Source organism: Euprymna scolopes, chromosome 30 (assembly GCF_053919585.1).
Source record: "Euprymna scolopes isolate OS-2025 chromosome 30, ASM5391958v1, whole genome shotgun sequence".
Lineage (NCBI taxonomy): Eukaryota > Metazoa > Mollusca > Cephalopoda > Sepiida > Sepiolidae > Euprymna > Euprymna scolopes.
In genome coordinates, this window is record NC_136511.1 from 39,139,203 (window position 1) to 39,166,828 (window position 27,626).

General features: G+C 33.4%; 1 protein-coding gene across 8 annotated transcripts in view; it reads left to right on the top strand.

Annotated features, from left to right (window-relative positions):
• LOC145254754 (uncharacterized) overlaps window positions 1-27,626 on the top strand; it is a 203,857-nt gene that overhangs the window by 128,620 nt on the left and 47,611 nt on the right. For 5 of the 8 annotated variants that reach the window (XM_080113497.1, XM_080113500.1, XM_080113502.1 and 2 more), the window contains 8 exons: window positions 217-431; window positions 2,694-2,778; window positions 6,119-6,175; window positions 9,727-9,846; window positions 11,008-11,127; window positions 17,737-17,865; window positions 23,004-23,066; window positions 27,107-27,145. In XM_080113497.1, coding sequence (XP_079969623.1) covers window positions 217-431; window positions 2,694-2,778; window positions 6,119-6,175; window positions 9,727-9,846; window positions 11,008-11,127; window positions 17,737-17,865; window positions 23,004-23,066; window positions 27,107-27,145 — 828 coding nt within the window. The remainder of the gene's footprint in view (window positions 1-216; window positions 432-2,693; window positions 2,779-6,118; window positions 6,176-9,726; window positions 9,847-11,007; window positions 11,128-17,736; window positions 17,866-23,003; window positions 23,067-27,106; window positions 27,146-27,626) is intronic. The other 3 variants (XM_080113498.1, XM_080113501.1, XM_080113504.1) reach the window with 1 other exon arrangement.

The window sequence follows — 27,626 nt, forward strand, 5'->3', positions numbered from 1 at the left end:
ATTGTCTGATCTTTTGTCCCATTCACCTACCACACCTTGATTAACAATCCTATTACAGCTGTCTTTGTTTCTCTTTTTTGTTATAGTTTTTCCTCTTTTTTTACTTTTTAAGATTTTTTTTTTTAGGGCGGACGTACGTTGATAGCATCACAAAAGCATGGTTGCATTTTTTCATACTTTCTGTTGTTAATTTTTTTTTCTTTCCTCAATTTGCAGAGACAGGCAGAATCGGTGCTCCAGGACTGCAAACACAAGCATGAGCTGGAACAGCATGCGCTGGTGCTTGAGAAGTGCCAGCTGCAGGAGAGCGTTGCTAAGATACAGAATGAACGAGACAAACTGCAAGAGAACTACATCCAAGCGCAGGTTCAATATGAATCGGCCAAACAAGAGATGAGCAAGGAGAAAGAATTACAAAGAAATGCTGAACAGTAAGCAATTTATTTCATCGATAGTGATTAAATAAATCTCATTTTTACTTAAACAGGTGTCAAAATTGATGAGTAAGTGAGAATATTATCTTTGAATATAGTTTTAATAACTTATAGTATATTTGAAAAGTACATTGAATTGTATAAAAACATTCAAGAATTGTATGGCCTACCTATGATGAAAATGTGTTTGTCCAAGGGCTATAAAAACCCGATACCAGAGTCACTCAACGAGTAACTGCTGAGGTTGCTTTGGTACCGTGTCATGTTGAGTAATTTCGATGGAGCCATTCGGGATCGTGTTGTCGTTTTGATGGAATTGTTTGGGTTTGAATCGACAGAGTTGTTCAAGACCGTGTCAAGTCGTGTGGACGGAATTGTTTGAGACTGTGTTAAGTCAAGTATACAACATCATTCGGTTTCCGTTTATCATCCAGTTGACTTTATGGTTGTCGCAGTTGTACTGCCATATGTGATAACAATTTTTTTTTTTTGTCTTTCTTCCCTCTTGAAGCAAAGTGTGTATTCATCTTTTTTCTATGATTTTTTTCATTTTACTTCAGTATAAGTTTTCAGAAAACAAATGGCCTCTTCTATATGAGTGTTAAATCAAGATTTTCCTCTACCTCTCTAATGTTGGGTTTGTTAAGCATTACAAGATGCTAATTTTCCTCTCCACTATTGTCCAATCAGTGTCCTTTTAATTTCGGCATCAAAATCGGTCACATGAGACATCATTCTTAAGAATAACTCAAATAATTTAAGGGAGATAACTCATATTTAAATTAAAGAATATAAAAGAAATTGTCTACCTTACAACTAAATTTTTTTTTTCTTTTACATGGGGGGGTCACCACTTATCAAGGCCCAAAGGTCACTCAGGGATAAGGGTTATTGCCTGTACAGTAATCAATGAGATAGTATTGTAGTAATCATTAGTATTGGGGGTTTTGATAGAGAATTAAATTTTTATTTCTTTTTCTGTATAAGCTTAAAAATGTAAATCAAATAAAAATTAAAATCTGAAATATTTTTACTTAATGTTCCTCAAATGAAAATTATAAAGAATTATTTAACTAAGAAAAAAAAAAGCATGAAGCAACCCATCTGAGCCATTTTTATATTTAGTTGACCTTTTGGCTAAAATCAAGATGTATGTGTTCCTTGTCTGAGCAGATAGTTTCTAATCCTGTCAAACCTTGGCCTTTTGGATAACCTTAGCCTCTTAACTAGTTGAGTGAGCAAGTTACCCTACCCCACCCCACCTTCGGTGATATGTCTACTCTCTACTTACATTTTTTTATCCCCAGCCTCTCTCCAAATTGCATTTATCTTGGAAAGACACAACACATTCTCTAAACTCCAATCCCATTTTATTTTTTTCTCTTACTTAGACCCCACTCCCATTTAGAGATTGATTAATCTGCTTGATTTCAGTTCTTCTGAACAAGCTAAAAATCAGAGGATAGTCTGTTATTTAGAAATAGGTAGAAGGGTTTTATTAGTTAAACTTTTTTGTTTTTGCTGTGTTATTCCAATGAATTTTTATGACCCTCTTTTCCTCACATTTTTAGTGGCCTCGTTCCTAACTTGTTTTAAATGCTAATTCTTTATTTTTTCTGCCAATAAATATTTCACAATGTAGTATCTGTGCTCTACATAACAGCAACATTAGACTTTTGCCATAAGTTTAAACCGGATAAGAAGGGGAAAGATTGTAAAAGAAAGATGGGAATTGTAGCACAGAAATTACTAGTAAAAAATTTAACGATTCTATACCAGAAATATTTATTTCTCTCCCCTAAGAAAACTGGAATTCATTTACTTATTAATGTAAAAAGAAAAAATCATTTTATTAACAACTGAAGAAAATACAACATCATTTTCTTACCAACCTAAGAAAACCCAACATCATTTGCTTATTAATACAAGAAAACCTAACATTATTTGCTTACCAACCTAACAAAAGTCAACATCATTTTCTTACCAACCTAGAACGTGACATCTCAAAGGCTAAGGAGGATCTCTCCTCTATCAATAAGATTTGAATTGAGCATTAAAAGATGGAAGAATCATACAATAATCTAAAAGTGAAACTATATTATTTCATGTTTAGTACAAAAGACAGACTGGTTTGAAATCTTTGTTAATTCTATCAATAAGATTTGAATTAAAAGATAGAAAAATAATGAAATTTTAATTTGTTGCTTTAAGATGTTCATATTTGCATTTGCTTACAATTTCTGCTTTCTAATAAATTAGGTCATTCCAAACGCAAATTCAAGAAATGGAAAACCAAAATCAAATGTGGAAAGAAGAAATGAAAAGAGAACAAGAAGCAAACAAAGTAAGTTTATTTTCTAAATGTTGCGGGTACATTAATGATCTTCCAAATCACATCCTTACATCATTTGTAGACATTTATGCTGACGACACTACCATTTATGGTAGCACATCTAAGACGGTAAACGACCAAATTCTCTCTAATTCTCTCTCCTCTGATCTTGAGCATGTAGTACAATGGGGAAAGGAGTGGCTGGTTACTTTAATGCATCTAAAACCAAGCTTCTCTCTTTACATCATCATCATTCTGATCCCCATCTGGCATCAATTGAAATGAATGGCTCTCGTCTTCAGGAGGCCTCAAGTTTTGATAAGCTTCTGGGCTTGACAATTACTCCTAATCTTAAATGGAACACGTACATCAAATCTGTTGCCAAGGCCGCTGGAAAAATGGTGGGATCTTTCTATCGATCCAGTAGATATCTCACTGCTGATGCAATTCTCTATCTATATAAGAGCCAGGTACGTCCAAGGATGGAATACTGTTGCCACATCTGGGCAGGAGCTGCTAGAAAGGACTTGTCATGCCTTGATAGAGTTCAAAATAGACTTCGTAGCCTCGTAGGAGATGTGCTTTTCTCTTCCTTGCAACCTCTATCTCACAGAAGAGATGTTGCGAGTTTGTCTCTGATGTATCGTTATTTTCATTGAAAGTGTTCGACTGAGCTTCAATCTATGGTCCCCTCTCGCCAAACTTTCACAAGAAACACTTGTCTAGCTGTAAACACTATCAATAATTTCCCCCACTCTTTATCTGTGCCTAAACCTAAACGTAGATTCCATGAACAAAGCTTTTTTATTAGAACTGCACGCCTGTGGAATTGTCTTCCGTTTTCCTGCTTTCCGGCTGACTACAATATGGTTGTCTTCAAGTCTAACGTAAATAAGTTCTTGATGAGCCGTTCCATATAAGTTATCAAATTTAACAAATTTTCATTACTAATGATTATTATATTGTCCAATTTCTACTATACACTCTTTAACCCTTATCCTTGAGTGGCCTCTTGGCCTTGATAATGTGTTGATACCTAAAAAAAAAAGAAAAAGTCCAATGTGAACAAGTTCTAATTGAATCGTCCCCCTAAGTAATCCAAGTTACAAAATTCCCACTGTTTACTATGCTAAAATCACAATAACTAATGTATACCTATTAACCCTTATCCTCGAGTGGCCTCTGGGCCTTGATAAGTGGTGACACCTATGTAAAAAAAAAAAAAAAAAAAATTTAGAATGAAAATTTTATTAGCGACATGCTTTTTTTCAGCATATGGTTTTGTCTGGATAGACTTATGATGTTGACAACCTTCACCTGGTTCCTCCTCTAAGTATCTGATAACTTTTTAGAAAAAATTCTAACAGGTGAAGATATCAGGAAAACCATTACCAACAATAGAATCCTGTGATAGTGATCAAATAACCGATCGAATAAATCTCATTAAAAAAAGGGGGGGGGTGAAAGATGATGATGTACATATAAACTTAAATAAATGTGAAAATCTGATTTATATGAATTTAATTAATAAATAAATTCATTTTCTGGTTATAAAACAAAATGACTTTCACTCTTATTGCATGAGTTAGTAAAAGAAGTTAGCAATATTAATTTTCCTCTCAAAAATTGAGTTATTAAAATTAATGAATAAATTATTAAAAATTATTAAAATCATTAAAGTTAAAAAAGTTAAAGTTAAAAATTATTAAAATTATTAAATTATCAAAATTATTAAAATTATTAAATTATTAAAATTATTAAGTTATTAAAATTATTAAATTAATGAATAAATTAAAATTATAAAAATTATTAAAGTTAAAAAAGTTAAAGTTAAAAATTATTAAATTATTGAATTATAAAAATTATTACATTAATAAATAAATAAAAGTTATTAAAAATTACTAAAATTATTAAAGTTAAAAAAGTTAAAGTTAAAAATTATTAAAATTATTAAATTATTTAAATTATTAAATTATTAAAATTATTAAATTAATGAATAAATTAAAGTTATTAAAATTATTAAAGTTAAAAAAGTTGAAGTTAAAGTTATTATTAAAGTTAAAAATTATTAAAATTAATGAATAAAAATTGAGTTATTTAAATTAATAAATAAATTCATTTTCTGGTTATAAAACAAAATGACTTTCACTCTTATTGTATGAGTTAGTAAAAGAAGTTAGTAATATTAATTTTCCTCTCCCCCAAATATGTTAGTATATTTCGGCGTATAAGACGACCTTTAAAGTTAAAAAAAATCATCATTAAAAGCCAATATTTCATAAGATACCGGGTGTTGCAATCTTTAGCCTAGGCTAAACAAACATGGTTTCATGATTTAGAAGTCGTCTTATCCAACCGATATATAAAAAATTTATGTAAATTTGCTCCAATTTTGCATCTCATCTTATCTGATGGTTGCCTTATACACTGAAATATACAGTAATTTTCGTCTTAAGCATTGAGTTAGTAAAAAAAAGTAAATAATATTAATTTTTCTCTCAAATATTGATCAGTTAACTACGTTATAGTATATATATATGTTGCAATATTTTGAGATTAATGGGGTATGATCCCACACAGTCGGACGATTCTATTTATAAACGATGCTGCTAAGAACTGATGAATCAAATTAAACCACGTTCTGCTACCAACCAATCAGAAACCAGAATTGCTTCATAAATATTAAACCTTTTCTGGAGCAATTTCACATGTTCTTTTCCCAGGTTTCGACACGGTAAGAATATTTTGTTCTGTGGAACTGTGTACTACAAACAAGTCACCTCCCAGGACTTGTGTGTAACAGCGAACAATCTGAAACTCAAAATGGCTTACATTTCTAGAGGTTATGGGCCCAGCACGCTTCCACTATATATATATATATATATATTTTTTTTTTTTTTGGTCTCTTGGTCTTACTGGATTCTAAGACAAGAATTCATCTAGTCTGGTTGAGTATTTAGTTTAGTGCTGTTACTGTAGGGAATATCACTTGGAGAAAGTGCACCAATCTTTGTATAAGCCAGTGTAGAGTAGCCGTTTATTTGGACTTTTTTTGAATACCATGTTATTTTGAATATTTAGTCAGGCTTCACTTGTAGGGGGAAGTATTCTCATGCCAGGTTGTTCTGACAAACCCTTGTACAAAAAGACCCTAGAAATACGAGGACAATGTCTAATAGGCATTCAAATTTCTCTCCAAGTCATTTGTCTAGTTATCTCTGTCAAGGGAAATAACTCATACACTGACAAGCAACGAAAAAGTGAATTGAATCGGACAACTAAAATTGATTGGTGATCATATTACAAAAGAAAATCATGTTTTATTTTATTTTTATTTTTTTACTTTTTTTAGGAATTGAAAGAATGCCTCTCTTCATTAAAAATCAAAATTGTTGAATTAGAAAATCAGGTAATTTATTTTCCTTTTTATTTTTTTCATTTTGTCACAGAACATAGTTATTTAGTCCAAATTTATAAAAATAAAATTGAGACATCATATTCAGTTTAACGTCCATTTTTACAAGCTTTAAGAAATTGATTTTCAAACTAACCTATCTCTGGCCAGGTCTTTCTCTCAAGTCGATTTTTACATGTTTTAAGAAATTGATTTTTAAACTAACCTATCTCTGGCCAGGTCTTTCTCTCAAGTCGATTTTTACATGTTTTAAGAAATTGATTTTTAAACTAACCTATCTCTGGCCAGGTCTTTCTCTCAAGTCGATTTTTACATGTTTTAAGAAATTGATTTTCAAACTAACCTATCTCTGGCCAGGTCTTTCTCTCAAGTCGATTTTTACATGTTTTAAGAAATTGATTTTTAAACTAACCTATCTCTGGCCAGGTCTTTCTCTCAAGTCGATTTTTACATGTTTTAAGAAATTGATTTTCAAACTAACCTATCTCTGGCCAGGTCTTTCTCTCAAGTCCATTTTTTCATCACTTTCTATCATGTTTATCTTATCCTTCTCCTTTGAACTGGACCTGCTACCTTAACTGTTCTACATATACTAACCGGAGAACTCTCATCTATTTTTTTCAATGTGGCCATACCATCAAAATTTCCTGTTCTGCACATAACTCCATGTAATGTTCAGATTTATTCTTCCTCTGAGGTCATCAGAACTAAGCTTGTCTTTAATACCCCCCCCCGTGCACATTCATCATATCATTCTCATATTGCGTGTGTGTGTATTTCTTGTATTCTTGTATCAACGTAACTTTAATAATTACACATTGAATTATCATTTTATTTTCTACTAGCAAGGATGATTACCATCACTCAGGATCTTGATTTCCGTAAATTATGTAAATTACAGAAAAATAAATTGAAACTAAATAATCTGCTTATATATATATATATATATATATATATATATATACTAGCATGGGTACCTGGCGTTGCCTGAGTGTGGAGAGGTTGTATAGTAAAGCTATTGAGCAACCAACTCCCTAAAAAAAATGAAAATAGCAGTGAGTACTTGTGTGAGTGAAAAAAAAAAAAAAAAAAAAAATTAGCCCCAGAAGCCAGGCTCAAAGAGGAAAAGGAGATGAAAAAAAGCAAATGCGTTAGCTGTCTCGCCCACGCAATAATGTGTTTTATGCATACGTCGAGATCATGAGGCGTGAATGACTTTGCAAAAATGTTGATGCAAATACTGACCCCTCCTTGCAAAAAACGGCCCAGTTGACAGTCAAAGAATTAGTGTTTTTGGACAATTTTTTGATAGTTGTTGTCCAAAAGATTAATCTTTCTAACGATACCAATTTTGTCAGTGTTCGTTGCATCTATCAAAAGTTTTTGTGAGGCATACAAACAAACACACAGACAACTTTCCTTTATATAATAAATATGTGTGAGTGTGTGTAGTCTTTAAAGTTCTTTAACTTTGAAAACAAATTTAAAATTTTTAAAATATTTTGTTCTTTGTGAGAAGATTATTTTGTCAGTAAGTCATTTAATCTCCTGCAATCGCTGAATCAACTTGCTTCCTCAAATTCACAATAGTCCTAAGTTTTTAAGGATCATCAGTTGTTTACCATGAAATACTTTATTTTTAAAAATAAAACAATATATTAAATCAAAGCTCCCCCAACAGTGTTGATCAAACACCACCTTCCTTAAACAAAAGAACAAAAATGTTCTGGATATGGGATCTAGATTTTTTGCTCTAGATTAATTAGGCTAACTTATGTTATCAAAAAAAAAAATAAATTTTTTTTGCTACTTTTTCATTCATCCTTATAAATTAAATAACTTCAGACTTTTTATAAATGAAATGGATTAATCTACGTTTTGATAATGTTAATTATCTCGTTAGAGGTTCAACAATGGCTAAAGTAATTAAATGAAAAGCTAATATAATGAAATATAATAAAAATAAATCAATAAAAAAAGTAAAGTAAAATAAAGACAAAATGTATATGTTTATCAAGGCTCGAAGGCCACTCAAGGATAAGGGTTACGGGTAACCCTATCCAGCCTTGATAGAGTTCAAAACCAGCTTCAAAACCTTGTAGGTTATGGCCTTTTCTCTTCCCTACAAATACTTTTCCAAAGAAGAGACGTTGCAAGCCTGTCTCTGCTCTATTGCTATTTTCATGGCAATTACTCGACTGAACTCCAGTCTATGGTTCCCCTTTGCGAAACTTTCACAAAAACACTTGACTAGCTACAACCACTATGTATGATTTCCTCCACTCTCTATCTGTGTCTAAATCTAAATGCAGATTCCATGAACAAAGTTTCTTTCTCAGAACTGCCCGGCTGTGGAACAGTGTTCCACTGGCCTGCTTCCTGGTTGAATAAAACATGGGAGCTTTAAAAATCCTTTCTTTCCTTTTTCTGTTTGGCCAGTAATGTAGCTATGACTGAAGGTGGGAACAAGGTGAAAGATAAAGTTAAATTGGGTGCGTGACTTTGTTTTATTTTCAAGCTCCAAAGTAATGAATCGTTGAAGGAAGAGATAATAAATAATCGGGATTCTAGTTAGAATGAAATAAAAGTAGAAGTTGATTAATTTGTTCATTTATATTGTTTTGTTTTTAAAAAATATGTAAAAGAAAAGAAGCAGAATTACAATTGAGTAGTGACAAGTAATGTTGTTACAGCGTTGCAATTATTATGAGGTGACGGTGGTTACGGAACAGACAGAATCCATTTTGTTCTACAAAAATCACTTTCACTTAGGATGTTGGCAACCTTCATGTGGTCCCTCCCATAAGTATCTGATGTCTTTCTAGAAATAATTCTAACTAGAAAAATATTAGGGCAACCAATGGCAACAATAGAATCTTCAGATTCATACAATATGATGGTGATGATTGCATTTATTGGTACATAACACTTGAACAGTTATAGGTTTAGTTATAAGTTTATATTTATAATTTATTTTGTGTATTAAAATGCTAATACAGGGTGACCTCCACCCCCCAAAAAAACCGGGCTCAACTCTAATTAGGCCTCTTTCCTTAGTGTTTTGTCCAAATGAAATGAAACTTTGGTCATAACTAGTTTATTATATTCAAAACATCACATCAAAACACGAGGGTCTTTGGCCTTTTTTTTATCCGTTGACTGTCCTCCAGTTTTTTTTTTGGTCACCCTGTATATCTTTGGATTCATACGATATAAGAATGATGATTTGAATAATCAAAATAATAAAATTTATAATTGGTTAATAACTTTTTTAAATAATGAATAGTTGAAGAAAGAGATATATAGTCATTTGAATAATTGAAATAAGAAAATTTATAATTGATTAATGACTTTTTTTATAATTTTAAAAAGAATGGAAATAAAGCAAATAAATTCAATAAAGCAAATATATTTAAAGATTTTTGTATACAACATTTCCGGATTCTTTGCAATTTTTAATGGTTTCTTTTAGTGTATTTTCAGTTTTATCTGAATAATAGTTAAATAATAGATATAATAGTTTTTCTGCTGAATTTTCTTTTTAGCTTAAGAATACTGAATCAACTTTGAAACGTCAAACGATTCAACTTGAGGATGCTCAGCAAACCCAGGAACGATTTGAACGCGAGAATGGCGTTCAGCTTTCATCGTTACAAAACGAAAAGGTAAAAACAAAAGCAAGAATCACTTTTAAAACAACATTATCTCCATATCCTAAAATTTGAAATGTTTTTTTTAGTGGGGAGGGGAGCATATCTTGTGTTCTCTACGGCTTCTTTCTCACAGGAGAGACGTTGCTAGTTTTTCTCTACTCTATTGTTATTTCCATAAAAGGTGCTCAAATAAGTTTCAATCTCTATTTCTTCTTTGTAAAACATTTAAAGCAAGAATTCGTCTTCTTAAACAGTTTTCAAGATGAAAAGGTAAAAAAAAACCCCAAGAAACTTACATTGTAGCATTTTAAATTGCTGTTCTAATTTTTTGTCCTTTTGCTTTTTGTTGCCTTAATGATTCACCATTTACCAAGGTTAAAAGCTACTTTGGAATAAGAGTTGGATGGATTGTCAGTTGAATGATGAAGAATATTATAAGAGGATTAAAAAGGATAAATGGAATGAATAAAATTTGATTACTTATGAATGAGGACTGTTTATGATAAGTATGTGTTAACATTCGATTTGAAGACAACATTCAGAGCAAGAACTCAAAGAAATTTCATGGATGGTGCTTGACTGAGCTCCAATTTCTTCCTTATAAGACGGTCCTGGATATGACCTTAAACTATATCCAGTGGTGAGACCCCAGCTTGTGGGCTTTGGGGAGTGTGGAGCCACCCATTAATTACCATTGCTCCCAGGTCCACTCTGACCCGGAGTGGTAGTACCTGTTAGGGTTCCAACTATGGGTTAAATAGAAACCGACTTGAAAACAACAAATATATTCTATTAAAAATTTTTCTTCAAAATCTTTGGATTCGGCATTAAATAACCCGAAAAAGGTTGATATGCCGTAAAACAAAAACAACCAACAACCAATCCTTATAAGACATTTACAGCAAGAACATGTCATCTCACCACAGTTTTCAAGTAAAAATATATAAGCAAATCATACATATTTTTCCTTTTTTTTGTATTCTTTTATTTTTTATTTTCTAGCAGTTAGGGGAACGTAGCTAGTATCAGATACCAATGAATTCACACGCACACACAATGATATAATAAACTGGAAAGATTCCAAATGTATATATTCATTGTTTTTATCAATCTGACCCTTAATTAAGATTTGACTACGTTTTTCACTCACTCTTTTTTTTTTTTTAAAAAAAGAAAACTTTGGAAAAAGATTTACATAATTTGGAAATCAAGAAATCTGGTTTGGAAATTGAACTTCATCATGAGAAAAATAAGGTGAATATGCTACAAAAAGACTTGGATATGTTACAGCAGGTAAGACTTTCATCTTCATCTTCTTCTACATCGGGGGTTGGCAACTCCCAGTTCACAGACTACATCCGGTTCACCAACTTAACAGTATATATTTACGAGCAACTGTTTTCTAAAATGAAATATACTAAGTCTCCATTGGCACTGCTTATGAACGTGCATATTGGTTTTGACAAAAGATATTTTATTAATTATCTATTTTTTTTTGGGGGGGGGTTATTTGATAAATTTGTGTGTGTGTGTGTGTGTGTGTGTGTGTGTGTGTGTATATATATATATATATTAGTGTTGTGCCGATGAATCGGAATCGGGAATCGGTTAAATCGGTAATTTTCGGGGAATCGGAATCGGCATCGGAATCAGAAAAATTTGTGTATAATTTCCGATTCCAAAATCGATTCTTTGAATATTTTTCAAAAGTTAATTTTCAATTGCTTGTACTGATTATAAATATTTATTTCTTTTAAACTATTAGTAAAACTAAACTCTATAGATCTACGTACTCGTTATAGAATGAAGTTCTCATAACAAAATCACGTAATTTCATTAAATAGTTTTTGTTTTACGCTCCCTTGACTAATTATCGCAGTTTTTTTTAGGAAGATTCCGAATTTCCCAAATCGTTTTTACGGCATAAAATAAAAACTATTTGATGAAAGTACGTGATTTTTTTATGAGAACTTCATTCCATAACGAGTACGTAGAATATATATATTTTTTTATTTTTCATTTTTTAATATAGTGTAAACTGCACAAGCACCCTTTTTAATACGTGAAGACAGTTTAGAGCTTCATCCTAGATCTAAAAATAATTTGGTTTTTAGTGGGTTTACAAATATCGTCCAAAAGTAGAATTTCAATGAGGGGGGACTTTTAAATGTAAATATAATTTCTTTTTCAATCTGAAAAATTTCTAAACGTTTTCTCTTTATCTATTTTATCCAGACTTTGATAAATTCATTGTGAGATATTCATTTATATTTTTAACTTTTCCGAAACCCGAGAAAAATGCGACGGTGTCAGACAATGTGGCTCCAGGAAAATAAAATAAAACTCTATTCGTTTGAAATCTTTTCATATTAAACTCCTTGAGAAATTTGGCAAGTGGGTGTGAAAAAGTAATGTTGTCGAAACCAACGGCATCGAAGGTGTTAATTACCCCATAATACTTTCAACTCAATATATATATATATGTATATATATATATCAATACTTTCAACTCAATATATATATATATATGTATATATATATATATATATATATATATCTCACGGAGGCCTCGGCTTCAGACGGCATTGGCGCCGTCGTAGCAATCCTTAAGTATAAACATAAACAATACCGGCAGAATCGAAGAAAATCACACTGGAAGCATATTTCAAATTAAATCAAAGGCAAAGCCTTTTCACAATTTTGCCCATTCCTTGTTGGTCCCCCCCGATTTATCGGAGAGGGACTATAGTTTTCAGTGGCGTTCGTCCGTTCGTCCGTCCGTTCGTCCGGATGATTCCCGGATAACCGTCCATTACTTTTTTCTGAAATTTTGCCACAAGTTGTACTCCAATACGTAGATGTGCACAACATCGAGTTTTTTTTTAAGAAAACTCTCGTTGCTCCCCCAGGGGCTGAAAAGGGGTCAAAAATGCTCAAAATGGCAAAAATGACACTTTTGGCCCCATAACTTTTTTTTCCCGTCCATTAGATTTTACTGAAACTTGTCCAAAATGTGAAGGCAATTGTTGCAAATGTAAATTCAGTATCGCTGACCCTGGCAAAACTCTGGTTTGCGCCCCCCGGGAACTTTATGGCTAAAAACCACCCCTTTTTTAGGCTCTTTTTTTCATATTTGTCTAAAATGTGATTATGTATCTCTATTTAGTGTTTTTTTATGGTGCTGAACTCAAATTTACATGTCTTAAGGCCTGAAACATAGCCGTTTGTCCATTTTTACAAGTAATCAGCTCCCCCATGGGGGCAAAAGAGGTAAAAAAATACCTCAAAATGACTCTAAATAGACAAAATTGACATATTTTTCAGAATAACTTTTCATCCATTCATTAGATTTTTCTGAAACTTGGCAAAACCATGGGCATACCTGATATACACCTGATGGAAGTATCACTGACCCTGGGAAAAATCAGAGTCACAAGCCCTGGAGGTTTTAGGGCTAATATTGGGTGTGGAGCAAAAGTTGAACTTAGTCATTTTTCTGAAAACTTTTGAAAAAATTTTTTTCACTCAAAATTGTTTTTTTATCAGTTATGTATCACGATTATTTATTTAGTATTGGAGGTAATATTTATTCACCAAGTAGAAATCGTCTGAAAGGCGAAACTGGAGAAATGTTAATGTTTTTACATCATAATTTAAGAATTTTAGGACTTAAATATGAGTAACAACGAGATACTTAAGTGTATTACATAACTAAATTATTATCTTGTAATCATTGTAATTAACCAAATTCTTTTTTAATTTTAAGGGTTCTTTAAAACGAAATAAAATCGATTTTTATAATTTATGCTTCGTACTACTGTTCTCATATTGAGTGCTCCTATTTACTTGCCCCCCCCCCCCGAAAGTAAAGTTAGACACAAAGTCGTTTTTAAATGTGGGGAATATCCAGCTCCCAAAAGGGGCACTTTTGATCGGAACAAGAACCGGGCTCAAATTAATTTTCAATCGATATTTGCCCTTTTTTCCTAGCTGGCGAAAATGGCCCTTTTTCCTAAATTTCTAAATTTAATATAAAATGATCCCCCGTTTCCCAGCCATTCGAATCGTTTTAAAGCAGTTAACTAATTTTTTTACCATTGACTCACAACCCAATCGGCAAAATCATAAAAGCACAAATAATCGCTTTTTTTTTGTATTATCACGGACTGAAGGTTAGTAGTAGGAAGGGTCCGTGTCTTTTATAAAATGGAGAATCGAACTTTTCTTTTCGCAACAAAAAGTTATAATTGCGATGGGCGAAAAATGAAAACGGAATAAAAACACCGATAATTTCACGAGAATACATTATTTACATCTACGTACCGTTTTACACGTAACTATTTAAAAATGAAATAAAAAGATTGCCTATAAACACTCATGATTATAATATATATATATATATATATATATATATATATAAAACCATTAGGAATTTAAAATAGACGGTCAGTTTCACAAATAAATATAACGTAACATGAGCTGTAGTGTGTTACCAATTTTAAATTATGTGCGCTTATTGGGGATAGGGTGTCTACTTTTTAAGCGATTACACATGGTTTTACAACGTTGCAAACCGAACTTAATTTAGTGGGAAACACTTTAGTTAATATCCATAAAGAATTAGGATGGCCAGAAATGATGATCATTTTACGTTAAATTTATATTCGAAACTGATCTTACACTCTAAATTCTAAATGATCGCTTTTCTTTCCGCCAATTAAAAAAATGTTCTAACACGTAATCTATAAAAGTAATATTTCATTTTGGAATAGGGATTTAGCTGCGAGAGAAAGCACAGAAAGCTCACGCAATCTCACGTTAAAAATGGTTTTCATAATAGTAATATTATTATTTAGAAATTCGTTCGTAACAATGAGATGTGGCTTTGCTAAGTGGCGTTGTTAAATATATTGTTCTTACATCGTTTTCTTATTTTGCCTACCAATCTTCGAATATTTTCCACTATTCATGTAAGTAGCATGTTATACAGTAAATACGAACTGGTACAATATAGCTTTGTTTTAAAATCAAAATAAATGTTTTGTTGTGTTACAATTTTTAATCAATTACAAGGCAAACATTTGAGATAAAATATACGCGGACATTAACCAGGGGTTTATGTAATAATTTGAAAATTTACGAAAAAACAAACAAAAAAATCTCTAATTAAATATGTATAAATTTTACAAGAATCGGAATCGGGAATCGGATCGGAATCGGAAATTTTGAACGGAATCGGAATCGGGAAAAATTTTGGCATCGTCCCATCACTAATATATATATATATATATATATATATATATATATATATATATATATATATATATATATATAATGTAGTTTGAATTGCATATATTTAAGCAGCATTTTTTTCATTTAGACAGACATTGTTAAAAACAACAAAAAGCTTCTTATAGTAATATCTTTTTTATTTTTTCAATTTTCCATATCTTTTTTTTGTATATACATCGAAGGTATGGATGTATGGGGCAAGCATTTCTTCTTCTCGAAGTGTCCATGATTTTTACTTTTCATGTAGTCATCTACGCATCCTTAGGAATATGTGTGTTAGCCTCTGCAGGGAATTCTGGGAGGATTTTTCCAAGTTGGGGTGCGAATGGGAAAGGGAGAAGAGCATGTCAGTTCTGGGGTCAGTAGCAGGAATGGGTTGGGTATCGGGGGAAGGGCAAATTATGCTAGGCATTTAAATATACTTGTACTGTTCTGAAATGTGACCTGACTAAGGCTAGGTTTTTGTGTTTTGATATAAATAGCTTCAAGAATTTTAAACTTCTTTACATTCATTTTGTGGTGTAGTATTTTTGCGTTGTTAACTAAAATTTCTCCCTGGTCCTGGATATGACCTTAAACTATACCCAGTGGTGAGGCCCCAGCTTGCGGGCTTTGGGGCGTGTGGAGCCATCCTTTAATTGCCATTGCTCCCAGGTCCACTCTGACCCGGAGTGGTAGTACCTGTTAGGGTCCCAATGGTTTAAATAGAAACCGACTTGAAAACAACAAATATATTCTATTAAAAAATTTTTCTTCAAAATCTTTGGATTCGGCATTAAATAACCTGAAGAGGGTTGATATGCCGTAAAAGAAAAACAACCAAACAACCAAACCTAAAATTTCTCTAAAATTCGAGGAGAGGTAATGATGTTTTTTATGTAGATGTTAGAAGATGCTACTAGATTCAACATTATTGCAGGTGAGGCGGTGTGATAATGGTGTGGCCGTATGTCTGACGTAACTATTAGTTGCATTGGTGTCATAGGAGTTACAGTCTCCCAAGGGACATTTAAACTGATAGATGACATTGGTCTGTTCTAGTGGTGTAAGCAGAGGGGAGAGATTGTTTTTAATAACTAAGTTTTGGGTTTAAAAATTTTTTTTTATTGTAAATAATGAATCTAATGTTATTATTGTCTGCAGGGAAGACGTATCTAATGATGATGTTTTTTATAGCAGTTTCTTCTAACTTAAAGCCCGGATGCATACATACGACCACAACATTATCACGCTGCCTCACCTGCTATAATGTTGAAGCTTAGCAGCTGTATTCGAACACCATAACGATTGGTTAATTAGTGTAGAAGTGAATTTTTTTACATCAAACATATAAACATATACTCATACTGATGCAATTCTCTATCTATATAAAAGCCAAGTACGTCCAAGGATGGAATACTGTTGCCACATCTGGGCAGGAGCTGCTAAAAACAGCCTATCCTGCATTGACAGAGTACAAAATAGACTTCGTGGTTTAGTGGGGGATGCCCTTTTCTCTACCCTGCAACCTCTCTCCCACAGAAGAGACGTTGCAAGCCTATCCTTGTTTTATCGTTATTTCCATGGCAGGTGCTCGTCTGAACTCCAATCTCTGGTCCCCCCTCGCCAATCTTTCATGAAAAACACCCATCTAGCTGAATCCACTGTGAAAAATTTCCCCCACTCTATATCTGTGCCTAAATCAAAACGCGGATTCCATGAACAAAGCTTCTTTCTTAGAACTGCACGCCTGTGGAACTCTGTTCCGTCTGCCTGCTTCCCACCGGACTACAACTTGGATGTGTTCAAGTCCAACGTTAACAAATTCATAATGAACCGCCCCCTTAAGTAAACACTTCATCAAATCTCCACACTAACGTAATGTACTTGCAATAACCCTTATCCCTGAGTGGCTTCCGGGCCTTGATAAGTGGTGATCACTGTGTAAAAAAAAAAATAAATAAATAAAAATAAAGAATATCCAACTTTATTTAAATAGAGATTTCAGAATTGAAGAAATTGGATCTTGGATTTACTTTCGGCAGCCTCGTAATTTTGGCTGCCCTTATTTTGTTCTTTTCACGTGAAATTTAATTTTACAGAATCTTTTGTTCCCATTTACTTGCCTCCCCACAAGGGCAGAGTTAGACACAAGGTCGTTTTTTTAATGTGGGGAAAATCCAGCTCCCCAAAAAAGGAGCACTCTGGATAGGAAAAAAAATTAAAATTGTCTTAGTCATGAAAGATTTCTCCTCCACTGACCAAGGACAGAAAAGGTGAAGTGTAGCATCAGAACAGATACTACACTGTGATCTTGATTGATTAAATTGTTAGGTGAAAGTACAGAATAGTTAATGAAAAATCCTTCCCCTATGTTAAGAATGGGTTTCTAAATAATAATATTATTTCAGCAAGGTCCGTATTCTGCATAAGTACCCAAACATTTTGCTGCCCAACTCCCCACCCATATTAACTTCCTATAAATCACGATAGTGTTTTGTGTTCCAATGGCAATATGCTTTGTTTATGGTGAACTAGACTCAAAAATCTCTCATGTGTTGTAATGATTTTCAGTTGTTGAATTACTTTTGTGCTTTTTTTTTTTTTTTTTTTTTTTTTTTTTTTTATCAGAATAACTTTGGCAAACATGGTGCATTAGTTCAGGAATTGCAATTGGATAATGCAAAACTTGTGGCAGAAATGCGACACGAGAAAGAGAAATCTGATTTATTGCAACAACATTTGCGTGAAGAACAAAACGTAAGAGAAAAGTTGTTTCATGTTTCTGAATTTTTTGTGCTTCTGCATGTATTATGTTTTTCTAAAAAAAAAATAATACATAAAGAAAAGTTGTTTCATGTTTCTGAATTTTTTGTGCTTCTGCATGTATTATGTTTTTCTAAAAAAAAAATAATACATAAAGAAAAGTTGTTTCATGTTTCTGAATTTTTTGTGCTTCTGCATGTATTATGTTTTTCTAAAAAAAAAATAATACATAAAGAAAAGTTGTTTCATGTTTCTGAATTTTTTGTGCTTCTGCATGTATTATGTTTTTCTAAAAAAAAAATAATACATAAAGAAAAGTTGTTTCATGTTTCTGAATTTTTTGTGCTTCTGCATGTATTATGTTTTTCTAAAAAAAAAATAATACATAAAGAAAAGTTGTTTCATGTTTCTGAATTTTTTGTGCTTCTGCATGTATTATGTTTTTCTAAAAAAAAAATAATACATAAAGAAAAGTTGTTTCATGTTTCTGAATTTTTTGTGCTTCTGCATGTATTATGTTTTTCTAAAAAAAAAATAATACATAAAGAAAAGTTGTTTCATGTTTCTGAATTTTTTGTGCTTCTGCATGTATTATGTTTTTCTAAAAAAAAAATAATACATAAAGAAAAGTTGTTTCATGTTTCTGAATTTTTTGTGCTTCTGCATGTATTATGTTTTTCTAAAAAAAAAAATAATACATAAAGAAATCGATGCTTCTGCATTTATTGACCCGCAATTTCTACGAGGTTGGCTCGGGCTCACTCGGCAGCTGACGGAAATAGCCGGAAAAGGTTAGCTGAGCATTCCACAATTAATGCGTTGTCTGCTTTTAGCTAACACGAATCTATGAAGTCTACTTTTTATAAATTGGAAGAAATAAAAAAATTAATTTTAATTACACAGGTTAGAGTTAGATACATGTTTTAATTTTATTTGCATGTTCTTCTCATTTATTGTTATAATTTTCTCGTAGGGGTTTAACATTTCGTGATCTTCCACTTCCGGTTATTCTTGTAATCAGTCGAGCACACCTGTAGGTTGGTAAATGCAGGATTACCGAATTTTTAGGTGCGGATTGATAATTTGGATTCTTCATCTTGAATGTTAACTTCACAACATTTCGGCTGATGTAACATCCAACTTTCAACAACACTAACAATCAGGCACAAAATACTTTTTGTCACGTCCACGTGTTTAGAAAATTTACTTAGATTTCCTAACGGCATGTTGACTATCTGGACAAAATAAGGTATATTATTTTTAATTTTGTTTTACATGTCCAACTCAGTCCTGCAATGGTCACAGGTATCAGTTTATATTGTCATGAAGGCTGCCCTCTTACAATTATAACTGAAGTCGTTTAATAAAAATTATTGCAGATTAGAAGTGTTTGAGGTTCAGGTCTCGCTGCCCTGCAAAATTGCACTGCAAACACAAGCTGAAAAAAACTGTCCTGAATCTTAGGGGAAATTTGTCTGGATGCAAGAATTTTTCATACTTTTATGTTGTGAATTTGATTCTAGAAATTTTCTGTCATGAATTTTTCATTTTTTGATGTGAATTTGATTCTAGAATTTTTCTGTCATGAATTTTTCATATTTTGATGTGAATTTTATTCTAGAAATTTTTCTGTTGTGAATTTGATTCTAGAATTTTTTGTCATGAATTTTTCATATTTTGTTGTGAATTTGATTCTAGAATTTTTCTGTCATGAATTTTTCATATTTTGATGTGAATTTTATTCTAGAAATTTTTCTGTTGTGAATTTGATTCTAGAATTTTTTGTCATGAATTTTTCATATTTTGTTGTGAATTTGATTCTAGAATTTTTCTGTCATGAATTTTTCATATTTTGATGTGAATTTTATTCTAGAAATTTTTCTGTTGTGAATTTGATTCTAGAATTTTTTGTCATGAATTTTTCATATTTTGTTGTGAATTTGATTCTAGAATTTTTCTGTCATGAATTTTTCATATTTTGATGTGAATTTTATTCTAGAAATTTTTCTGTTGTGAATTTGATTCTAGAATTTTTTGTCATGAATTTTTCATATTTTGTTGTGAATTTGATTCTAGAATTTTTCTGTCATGAATTTTTCATATTTTGATGTGAATTTTATTCTAGAAATTTTTCTGTCATTAATTTTTTCATATTTTGATGTAAATTTGATTCTAGAAATTTTTCTGTCATGAATTTTTCATATTTTGATGTGAATTTTATTCTAGAAATTTTTTCTGTCATTAATTTTTCATATTTTGATGTGAATTTGATTCTAGAAATTTTTCTGTCATGAATTTTTCATATTTTGATGTGAATTTTATTCTAGGAATTTTTCTGTTGTGAATTTGATTCTAGAATTTTTTCTGTCATGAATTTTTCATATTTTGTTGTGAATTTGATTCTAGAAATTTTTCTGTCATGAATTTTTCATATTTTGATGTGAATTTTATTCTAGAAATTTTTCTGTCATGAATTTTTCATATTTTGATGTGAATTTTATTCTAGAAATTTTTCTGTCATAAATTTTTCATATTTTTATGTGAATTTTATTCTAGAAATTTTTCTGTCATACATTTTTCAAGAACAAAGACTTTTTTTTTGTCTTCACCTTTTCTTTTCATGTCATCTCTTCAATTATGTCTCACTATGTGAGTCCAAAAAATATTTGCTGATGACACAATACTCTGTAACGAATGAACACATATTTAAGGCAATGGCATAAACATTAGAGGAAGACCTCCAGTCTGTAGTGGAATGGGGACATAAATGGATGGCAACATTCAATGCTGCTAAGACTAAGCTTCTTTCCTTTAATAATTACAAAAAACCTTTTCAACCACTGATAACCATACACTACCTGTAAGCTCTTCATTCAAACTCCTTGGCTTAACGCTCCCAGGGGACATGAATTGGAACATATACATTGAGGGCGTTGCAAAGGCTGCTTCAGAGAAGATGGGTTACTTATGCCTGAGAGTATCCCGTACCTCTACAGGGCCACTGTCCGCCTATATATGGAATATAGTTGCCACATTTGCTACTAGCCTTTCTTTCTTAGATATGGTAAAAATAAGAATCTTCAACCAAATTCCAACTCTTGTTCTGTCGGTGAAATGTTACGTCCCTGTGCTGATTTTACAAGCATTTTTTTAGATGAACTCCAAGCCCTTGTACCCCTCGACATAAAAAAAACCCCAATAAACCTGACAAGCAGCAAAATCCCACCCCTACACAGAGATCCCCAGATGCCAGAAAGCCTTTTACTTTAATAATTTCTTTCCTTAAACTGCTAAATTTTGGAATTCTCTTTCAGGCTCCTGCTTCCTTGACTGTACTGACATGCAGTAGTTCAAGTGTAATGTGAACAGACATCTTGCTGTTCAACTCCCTACATAGTATCCCTGCAAATTGTGTCCCAACTAGTAGGTCCCTACATTTATGTGGAACTGTGCCTTCTTTGGGGTGAAATAGAAAAAAAAATTGACTTAGATCTATTAATCTCAGAGGAAGATTAAATGTGGAGAGCACACAATGTGTGCAGAATAGGAGACTTTGTTGCTATGGTCACATTAAAAGAGTAGGTGTGAATTCTTGGATTAGTAGATGTAGAACAATCTGGCAGGGTCAGTTTACAGTAAGATCAAGGGAAACATAGGATAAAATGATAAGAATGGACTTAAGAGAAAAATGGGTAAATAAAGACCTGGCCAGAGATAGGTTAGTTTGAAAATCAATTTTTAAAACATGTGAAACTGACATCAAATATTGTTGGATAATCCAGATCCTCCGAGAATGATGTCAAAAGAAGTGTCAGTCAGAAGCCTGGATGTGGATGCTCCTGGGAATGACATCAAAAAAGTCAAAATGGGGGATGTAGAATCCCTGAGGATTAGGTCAGTGAGATTGACCAACTTTTCAGGACAATACATGTTGGATTGTTGATGTCATCTGGGCCAATAAAATAGATGTGCAGACAACAGGAAGGAGAGAGCAACTACAATGGCCAAGCTAAGTGGCACACTTTTTTGTCTGCTACAAGAACGCACCCACCTCGCCCTGCACACTGTCGTTAATATGAAAACTGTCATTTGGAAACTGAAAAGGTTATTTTGAATAAACAAAATATTTTTATAACCATCTGTATATGCTTTCATTTTGCTGCCGAGTGTTTATATTGAGACGATGAAAAGGTTGATTTTTTTTTAGAAATTATATAGACTGCAAAACAACATTTGATCGGCTGCAACGAATGTATAACAATATGATAGAATATATCTCACTAATGATGCAATTCTCTATCTGTATAAACGCCAAGTACGTTCAAGGATGGAGTACTGCTGCCACATCTGGGCAGGAGCTGCTAAAAACAGTCTATCCTGCCTTGACAGAGTACAAAATAGACTTTGTGACTTGGTGGGGGATACCCTTTTCTCTTCCCTGCAACCTCTTTCCCACCGAAGAGACGTTGTAAGCCTGTCTCTGTTTTATCGTTATTTCCATGGCAAGTGCTCGTCTGAGCTCCATTCTCTGCCCCCCCCCACCGATCTTTCATGAAAAACACCGGACTAGCTGAAACCACTGTCAATAATTTTCCCCACTCTTTATACGTGCCTAAATCGAAACGTAGATTCCATGAACAAAGCTTCTTTCTTAGAACTGCATGGCTGTGGAACTCTCTGCCACTTGCCTGTCCCCCCCCCCCCGAATTCAACTTGGATGTCTTCAAATCCAACACAAACAAATTCCTTAAGTAATGACACCTTATCAAATCCCCAATACTAAAAATTACTACGATACTATCCCACTGATTAGTGTACACACAATAACCCTTATCCCCGAGTGGCTCCTGGGCCTTAGTGGTGACCCCCATGTAAAAAAAAAAAAAAGAAGAAAAATGAGGATGTTTCAGTTAGTAGATATAGAATTGCGGAGTTACAGAGGAAGGTACGGAAAAACATGGGAGGAAACGGTAAGAATTGACTTGAGAAAGAGGTATAAATAAATTCTTGGCTTGGTTAGTTTAGAAGTCAATTTCTAAAAGCCATCTAATGCATGCCTGTGTATAAAACTGCTGTTAAATCGAATATGACGATAATGATAAAACTTAATTTTCTTCTGTATTATTTTAAAGGCTCGATACACGTTGGATGCAAACCTCAAAGAAGCTAATCTACAACTGCAGGATAAAATAATGGTAAGATTTTGTTCCATTTTACTTATCGAGTTTTTAGAATTTGTACTTCTCTATCTTTCCATGAAAGAATCGCATGAAGTACAAAACAAATATCAGCTTATTGATTATATAACTTGTATTGATCGAACTATTGTTCTCATCTTGAGTGTTATTCGTGAAACGTTTCGGTCGACCAAAACGTTTCACAAATAACACTCAAGACGAGAACAATAGTCCGATCAAAACAGTAATACAAACAATCAGCCCTCATTTAAAGAATTCAGAACTGAAAGATCAGCTTATTTTTATACAAAAACTAGCAGGAAGATCCGACATTGCCCGGATTGAATGAATGTTTCACACTCCCATATTTTTATTGCCATCAAAATCGGTGAAATCGCTCATTTTTTAATCAAATCGATTGATTGCCTGCTTTAGTTGGAGACCCATTGTGGTGCACTGGGAAGAAGCTTTATATGCCTCTATGCAGTGACGTAGTCCACAATACATTGTAGTCTACATTGCACTGTAGAGAAGTGCTGTTTTTATAAAATGATTATTTATATATAATGGCTTGAATTAAAGTTTGAAATGAAAAAGTTGAGTATTATGCTTCAATTGTGCTCTAAACAGAAACACTCATTTTGAACATGCCCCTGTCATATCAGAGAAACTGCTATTGATTTCATATGCCTAGACTTGCTGCTTGTGCGGTGATAATGGCTTGAATTTAAGTTTTAAAAAGTCAAGTATCATGGTGCAATTGTGCTTTAAACAGAAACATTCATTTCGAATGCACCCTTGTCACATCAAAGAACCTACTGTTGATTTTATATATCGAGCCTTTCTGCTTGTGTGGTGATAAAACTTGTCACTTGTGATGTTAGGTTGTGTAAGGTGTTAACTTTGGTCAAGATCGCCTGTTCCTTTTTTCATCAGATTTTTTTGATTATTGATACTTATCGGAGAAATTTCAATGCAGACCCTATCTAAGAACACTGTCAGGAACATAAGGTACCTTTGTGTGAAATTTTATAAAGATAGGCCAAGCCATTTTCGAGTCCATAAGGAACTCGCTCACACACAGACAAAGTTCCTTTTATGTAATAGTAGATAGATAAACTGATTTTTCTTTTAGCTGAAATTCTTTTAATCCGAGAAACATTGTCTTAATCCATGGATAGGCTTTTACAGCGTGTTGTGTCCAACAACTTATGAGAAAGCAAGGTGAAATAAATGTTTGCATACAAACATAAACAAAGACTTAAAAATATATACTTTATTATAATTTGACTAACACTGCGGGTTCATAAGATTAGGCTCCGATCTTTGAATTTGAAATGCTTCTATAATAGAGTGCATATGAGCACGTATGAAAATATCACCAGCAGCCGAAAGAATGGATGGCAAGTGATTGTATTAGCAGCAGGAACAGTGTTTGAACGCATATGCAAATTAGGACCTGTGCACAAGCTGGCGTCTGAAGAAAAATAAAAATAAAGGACAACATGCGGTCAGAGAGAAACAAAGTCGCGTCGAAGGAGACAGACGTGTAAAGTGAAGGCGAGAATGGGCCAACTGTGGCCAGCATGTGGTTGGAGGAAAGAGAAATGCGGTCAGGTTAGATGAACATGTGGCAGCGATGATAACGGTAATAGAAGATTTTGTTAAAAAAGAAAAAAAAATGCTGATTCGGATTTTATTTTTTTTATTAACTTTTCACCTTATAAATATCTATCATATAACAAAAACCCTCTTGACATCACATGACCAATTGAATGAATTGTAGATGCCACTAACTTTGGAAATTTACGGGTTGAAATAATATTTGAGAATTCATGTATAGAAATAACCATTTGGAAGTGCATGTAGCGAGATAACCTTTGGAAGTGCATGTATCGGGATAACCTTTTGGAAGTGCGTGTATCGGGATAACCTTTTGGAAGTGCGTGTATCGGGATAACCTTTTGGAAGATCATGTATCGGGATAACCTTTTGGAAGTGCGTGTATCAGGATAACCTTTTGGAAGATCATGTATCGGGATAGCCTTTTGGAAGATCATGTATCGGGATAACCTTTTGGAAGATCATGTATCGGGATAACCTTTTGGAAGATCATGTATCGGGATAACCTTTTGGAAGATCATGTATCGGGATAACCTTTTGGAAGTGCATGTATCGGGATAACCTTTGGAAGTGCATGTATCGAAATAACCTTTGGAAGTGCATGTATCGAGATAACCTTTGGAAGTGCATGTATCGGGATAACCTTTGGAAGTGCATGTATCGGGATAACCTTTGGAAGTGCATGTATCGGGATAACCTTTGGAAGTGCATGTATCGAGATAACCTTTGGAAGATCATGTATCGGGATAACCTTTGGAAGTGCATGTATCGGGATAACCTTTGGAAGTGCATGTATCGGGATAAGCTTTGGAAGTGCATGTATCGGGATAACCTTTGGAAGTGCATGTATCGAGATAACCTTTGGAAGTGCATGTATCGGGATAACCTTTGGAAGTGCATGTATCGAGATAACCTTTGGAAGTGCATGTATCGGGATAACCTTTGGAAGTGCATGTATCGAGATAACCTTTGGAAGTGCATGTATCGAGATAACCTTTGGAAGTGCATGTATCGGGATAACCTTTGGAAGTGCATGTATCGGGATAACCTTTGGAAGTGCATGTATCGGGATAACCTTTGGAAGTGCATGTATCGAGATAACATTTGGAAGTGCATGTATCGAGATAACATTTGGAAGTGCATGTATCGAGATAACCTTTGGAAGTGCATGTATCGGGATAACCTTTGGAAGTGCATGTATCGGGATAACCTTTGGAAGTGCATGTATCGGGATAACCTTTGGAAGTGCATGTATCGAGATAACCTTTGGAAGTGCATGTATCGGGATAACCTTTGGAAGTGCATGTATCGGGATAACCTTTGGAAGTGCATGTATCGAGATAACCTTTGGAAGTGCATGTATCGGGATAACCTTTGGAAGTGCATGTATCGGGATAACCTTTGGAAGTGCATGTATCGGGATAACCTTTGGAAGTGCATGTATCGGGATAACCTTTGGAAGTGCATGTATCGGGATAACCTTTGGAAGTGCATGTATCGAGATAACATTTGGAAGTGCATGTATCGAGATAACCTTTGGAAGTGCATGTATCGAGATAACCTTTGGAAGTGCATGTATCGAGATAACCTTTGGAAGTGCATGTATCGGGATAACCTTTGGAAGTGCATGTATCGAGATAACATTTGGAAGTGCATGTATCGAGATAACCTTTGGAAGTGCATGTATCGGGATAACCTTTGGAAGTGCATGTATCGGGATAACCTTTGGAAGTGCATGTATCGAGATAACATTTGGAAGTGCATGTATCGAGATAACCTTTGGAAGTGCATGTATCGAGATAACATTTGGAAGTGCATGTATCGAGATAACCTTTGGAAGTGCATGTATCGAGATAACCTTTGGAAGTGCATGTATCGAGATAACCTTTGGAAGTGCATGTATCGAGATAACCTTTGGAAGTGCATGTATCGGGATAACCTTTGGAAGTGCATGTATCGGGATAACCTTTGGAAGTGCATGTATCGAGATAAGCTTTGGAAGTGCATGTATCGAGATAAGCTTTGGAAGTGCATGTATCGAGATAAGCTTTGGAAGTGCATGTATCGAGATAAGCTTTGGAAGTGCATGTATCGGGATAAGCTTTGGAAGTGCATGTATCGGGATAAGCTTTGGAAGTGCATGTATCGGGATAACCTTTGGAAGTGCATGTATCGGGATAACCTAACTAATTTTGGTATCCAATCTGTCTTGTGGCCAAGGAGAAAAGAGACTGATTCTATTTTTTTTTCTCTTTTTTTCTTTCTACATCACTTTTTTTTTTGCTATTTAGACGTTTTACTCATTTTACACTGTGACTTTTATGTTTGTACTCAATGTTTTCTACTTTACAGGTTTTTTCAATTTTAATCTTTGGAAAATTTTGACACATATTTTAACACCACGCTTTGAATTCAACAACTTCTCTTTTTTTTAACAGGAGGAAATCAATGAAGATGTGGAACCTCTTCTTCATGTAAGTATTCTCTTATTTCTAATGAACTTCACAATCTAGTAGGAGATAATTTCTCCTTAAATTCGTTCATGTTGTGTATGAATGGCAGGAGGAGGACTTTGATTTTGAGAGTATTAACTCCTCCCCTCACCTAAATATGAGGTTGCTGGAAAACATAACTGAATCATTCTACTGCTTGAGATAGTCTCTGACTTCTGATGTAGTTCTCTACCATTTAGGTAATATCCTTAGTACTGTTGTCACATCTGATGAAGTGCCACTCAGCATATTCTTTCTTGCCTTAACAGAGTATAAAACTAACTTTGCAATCTAGTGGAAGATGATTTCTACTATCTTCTACAGCTCATTCCTCACAGAAAAAATGTTGTGTAGTCTCCTATTCTGCTAACAGTTTTAATTTTCCTCTGAGATTCTTAGATCTATGGTCCTGGATATGACCTTAAACTATATCCAGTGGTGAGGCCCCAGTTTACAGGCTTTG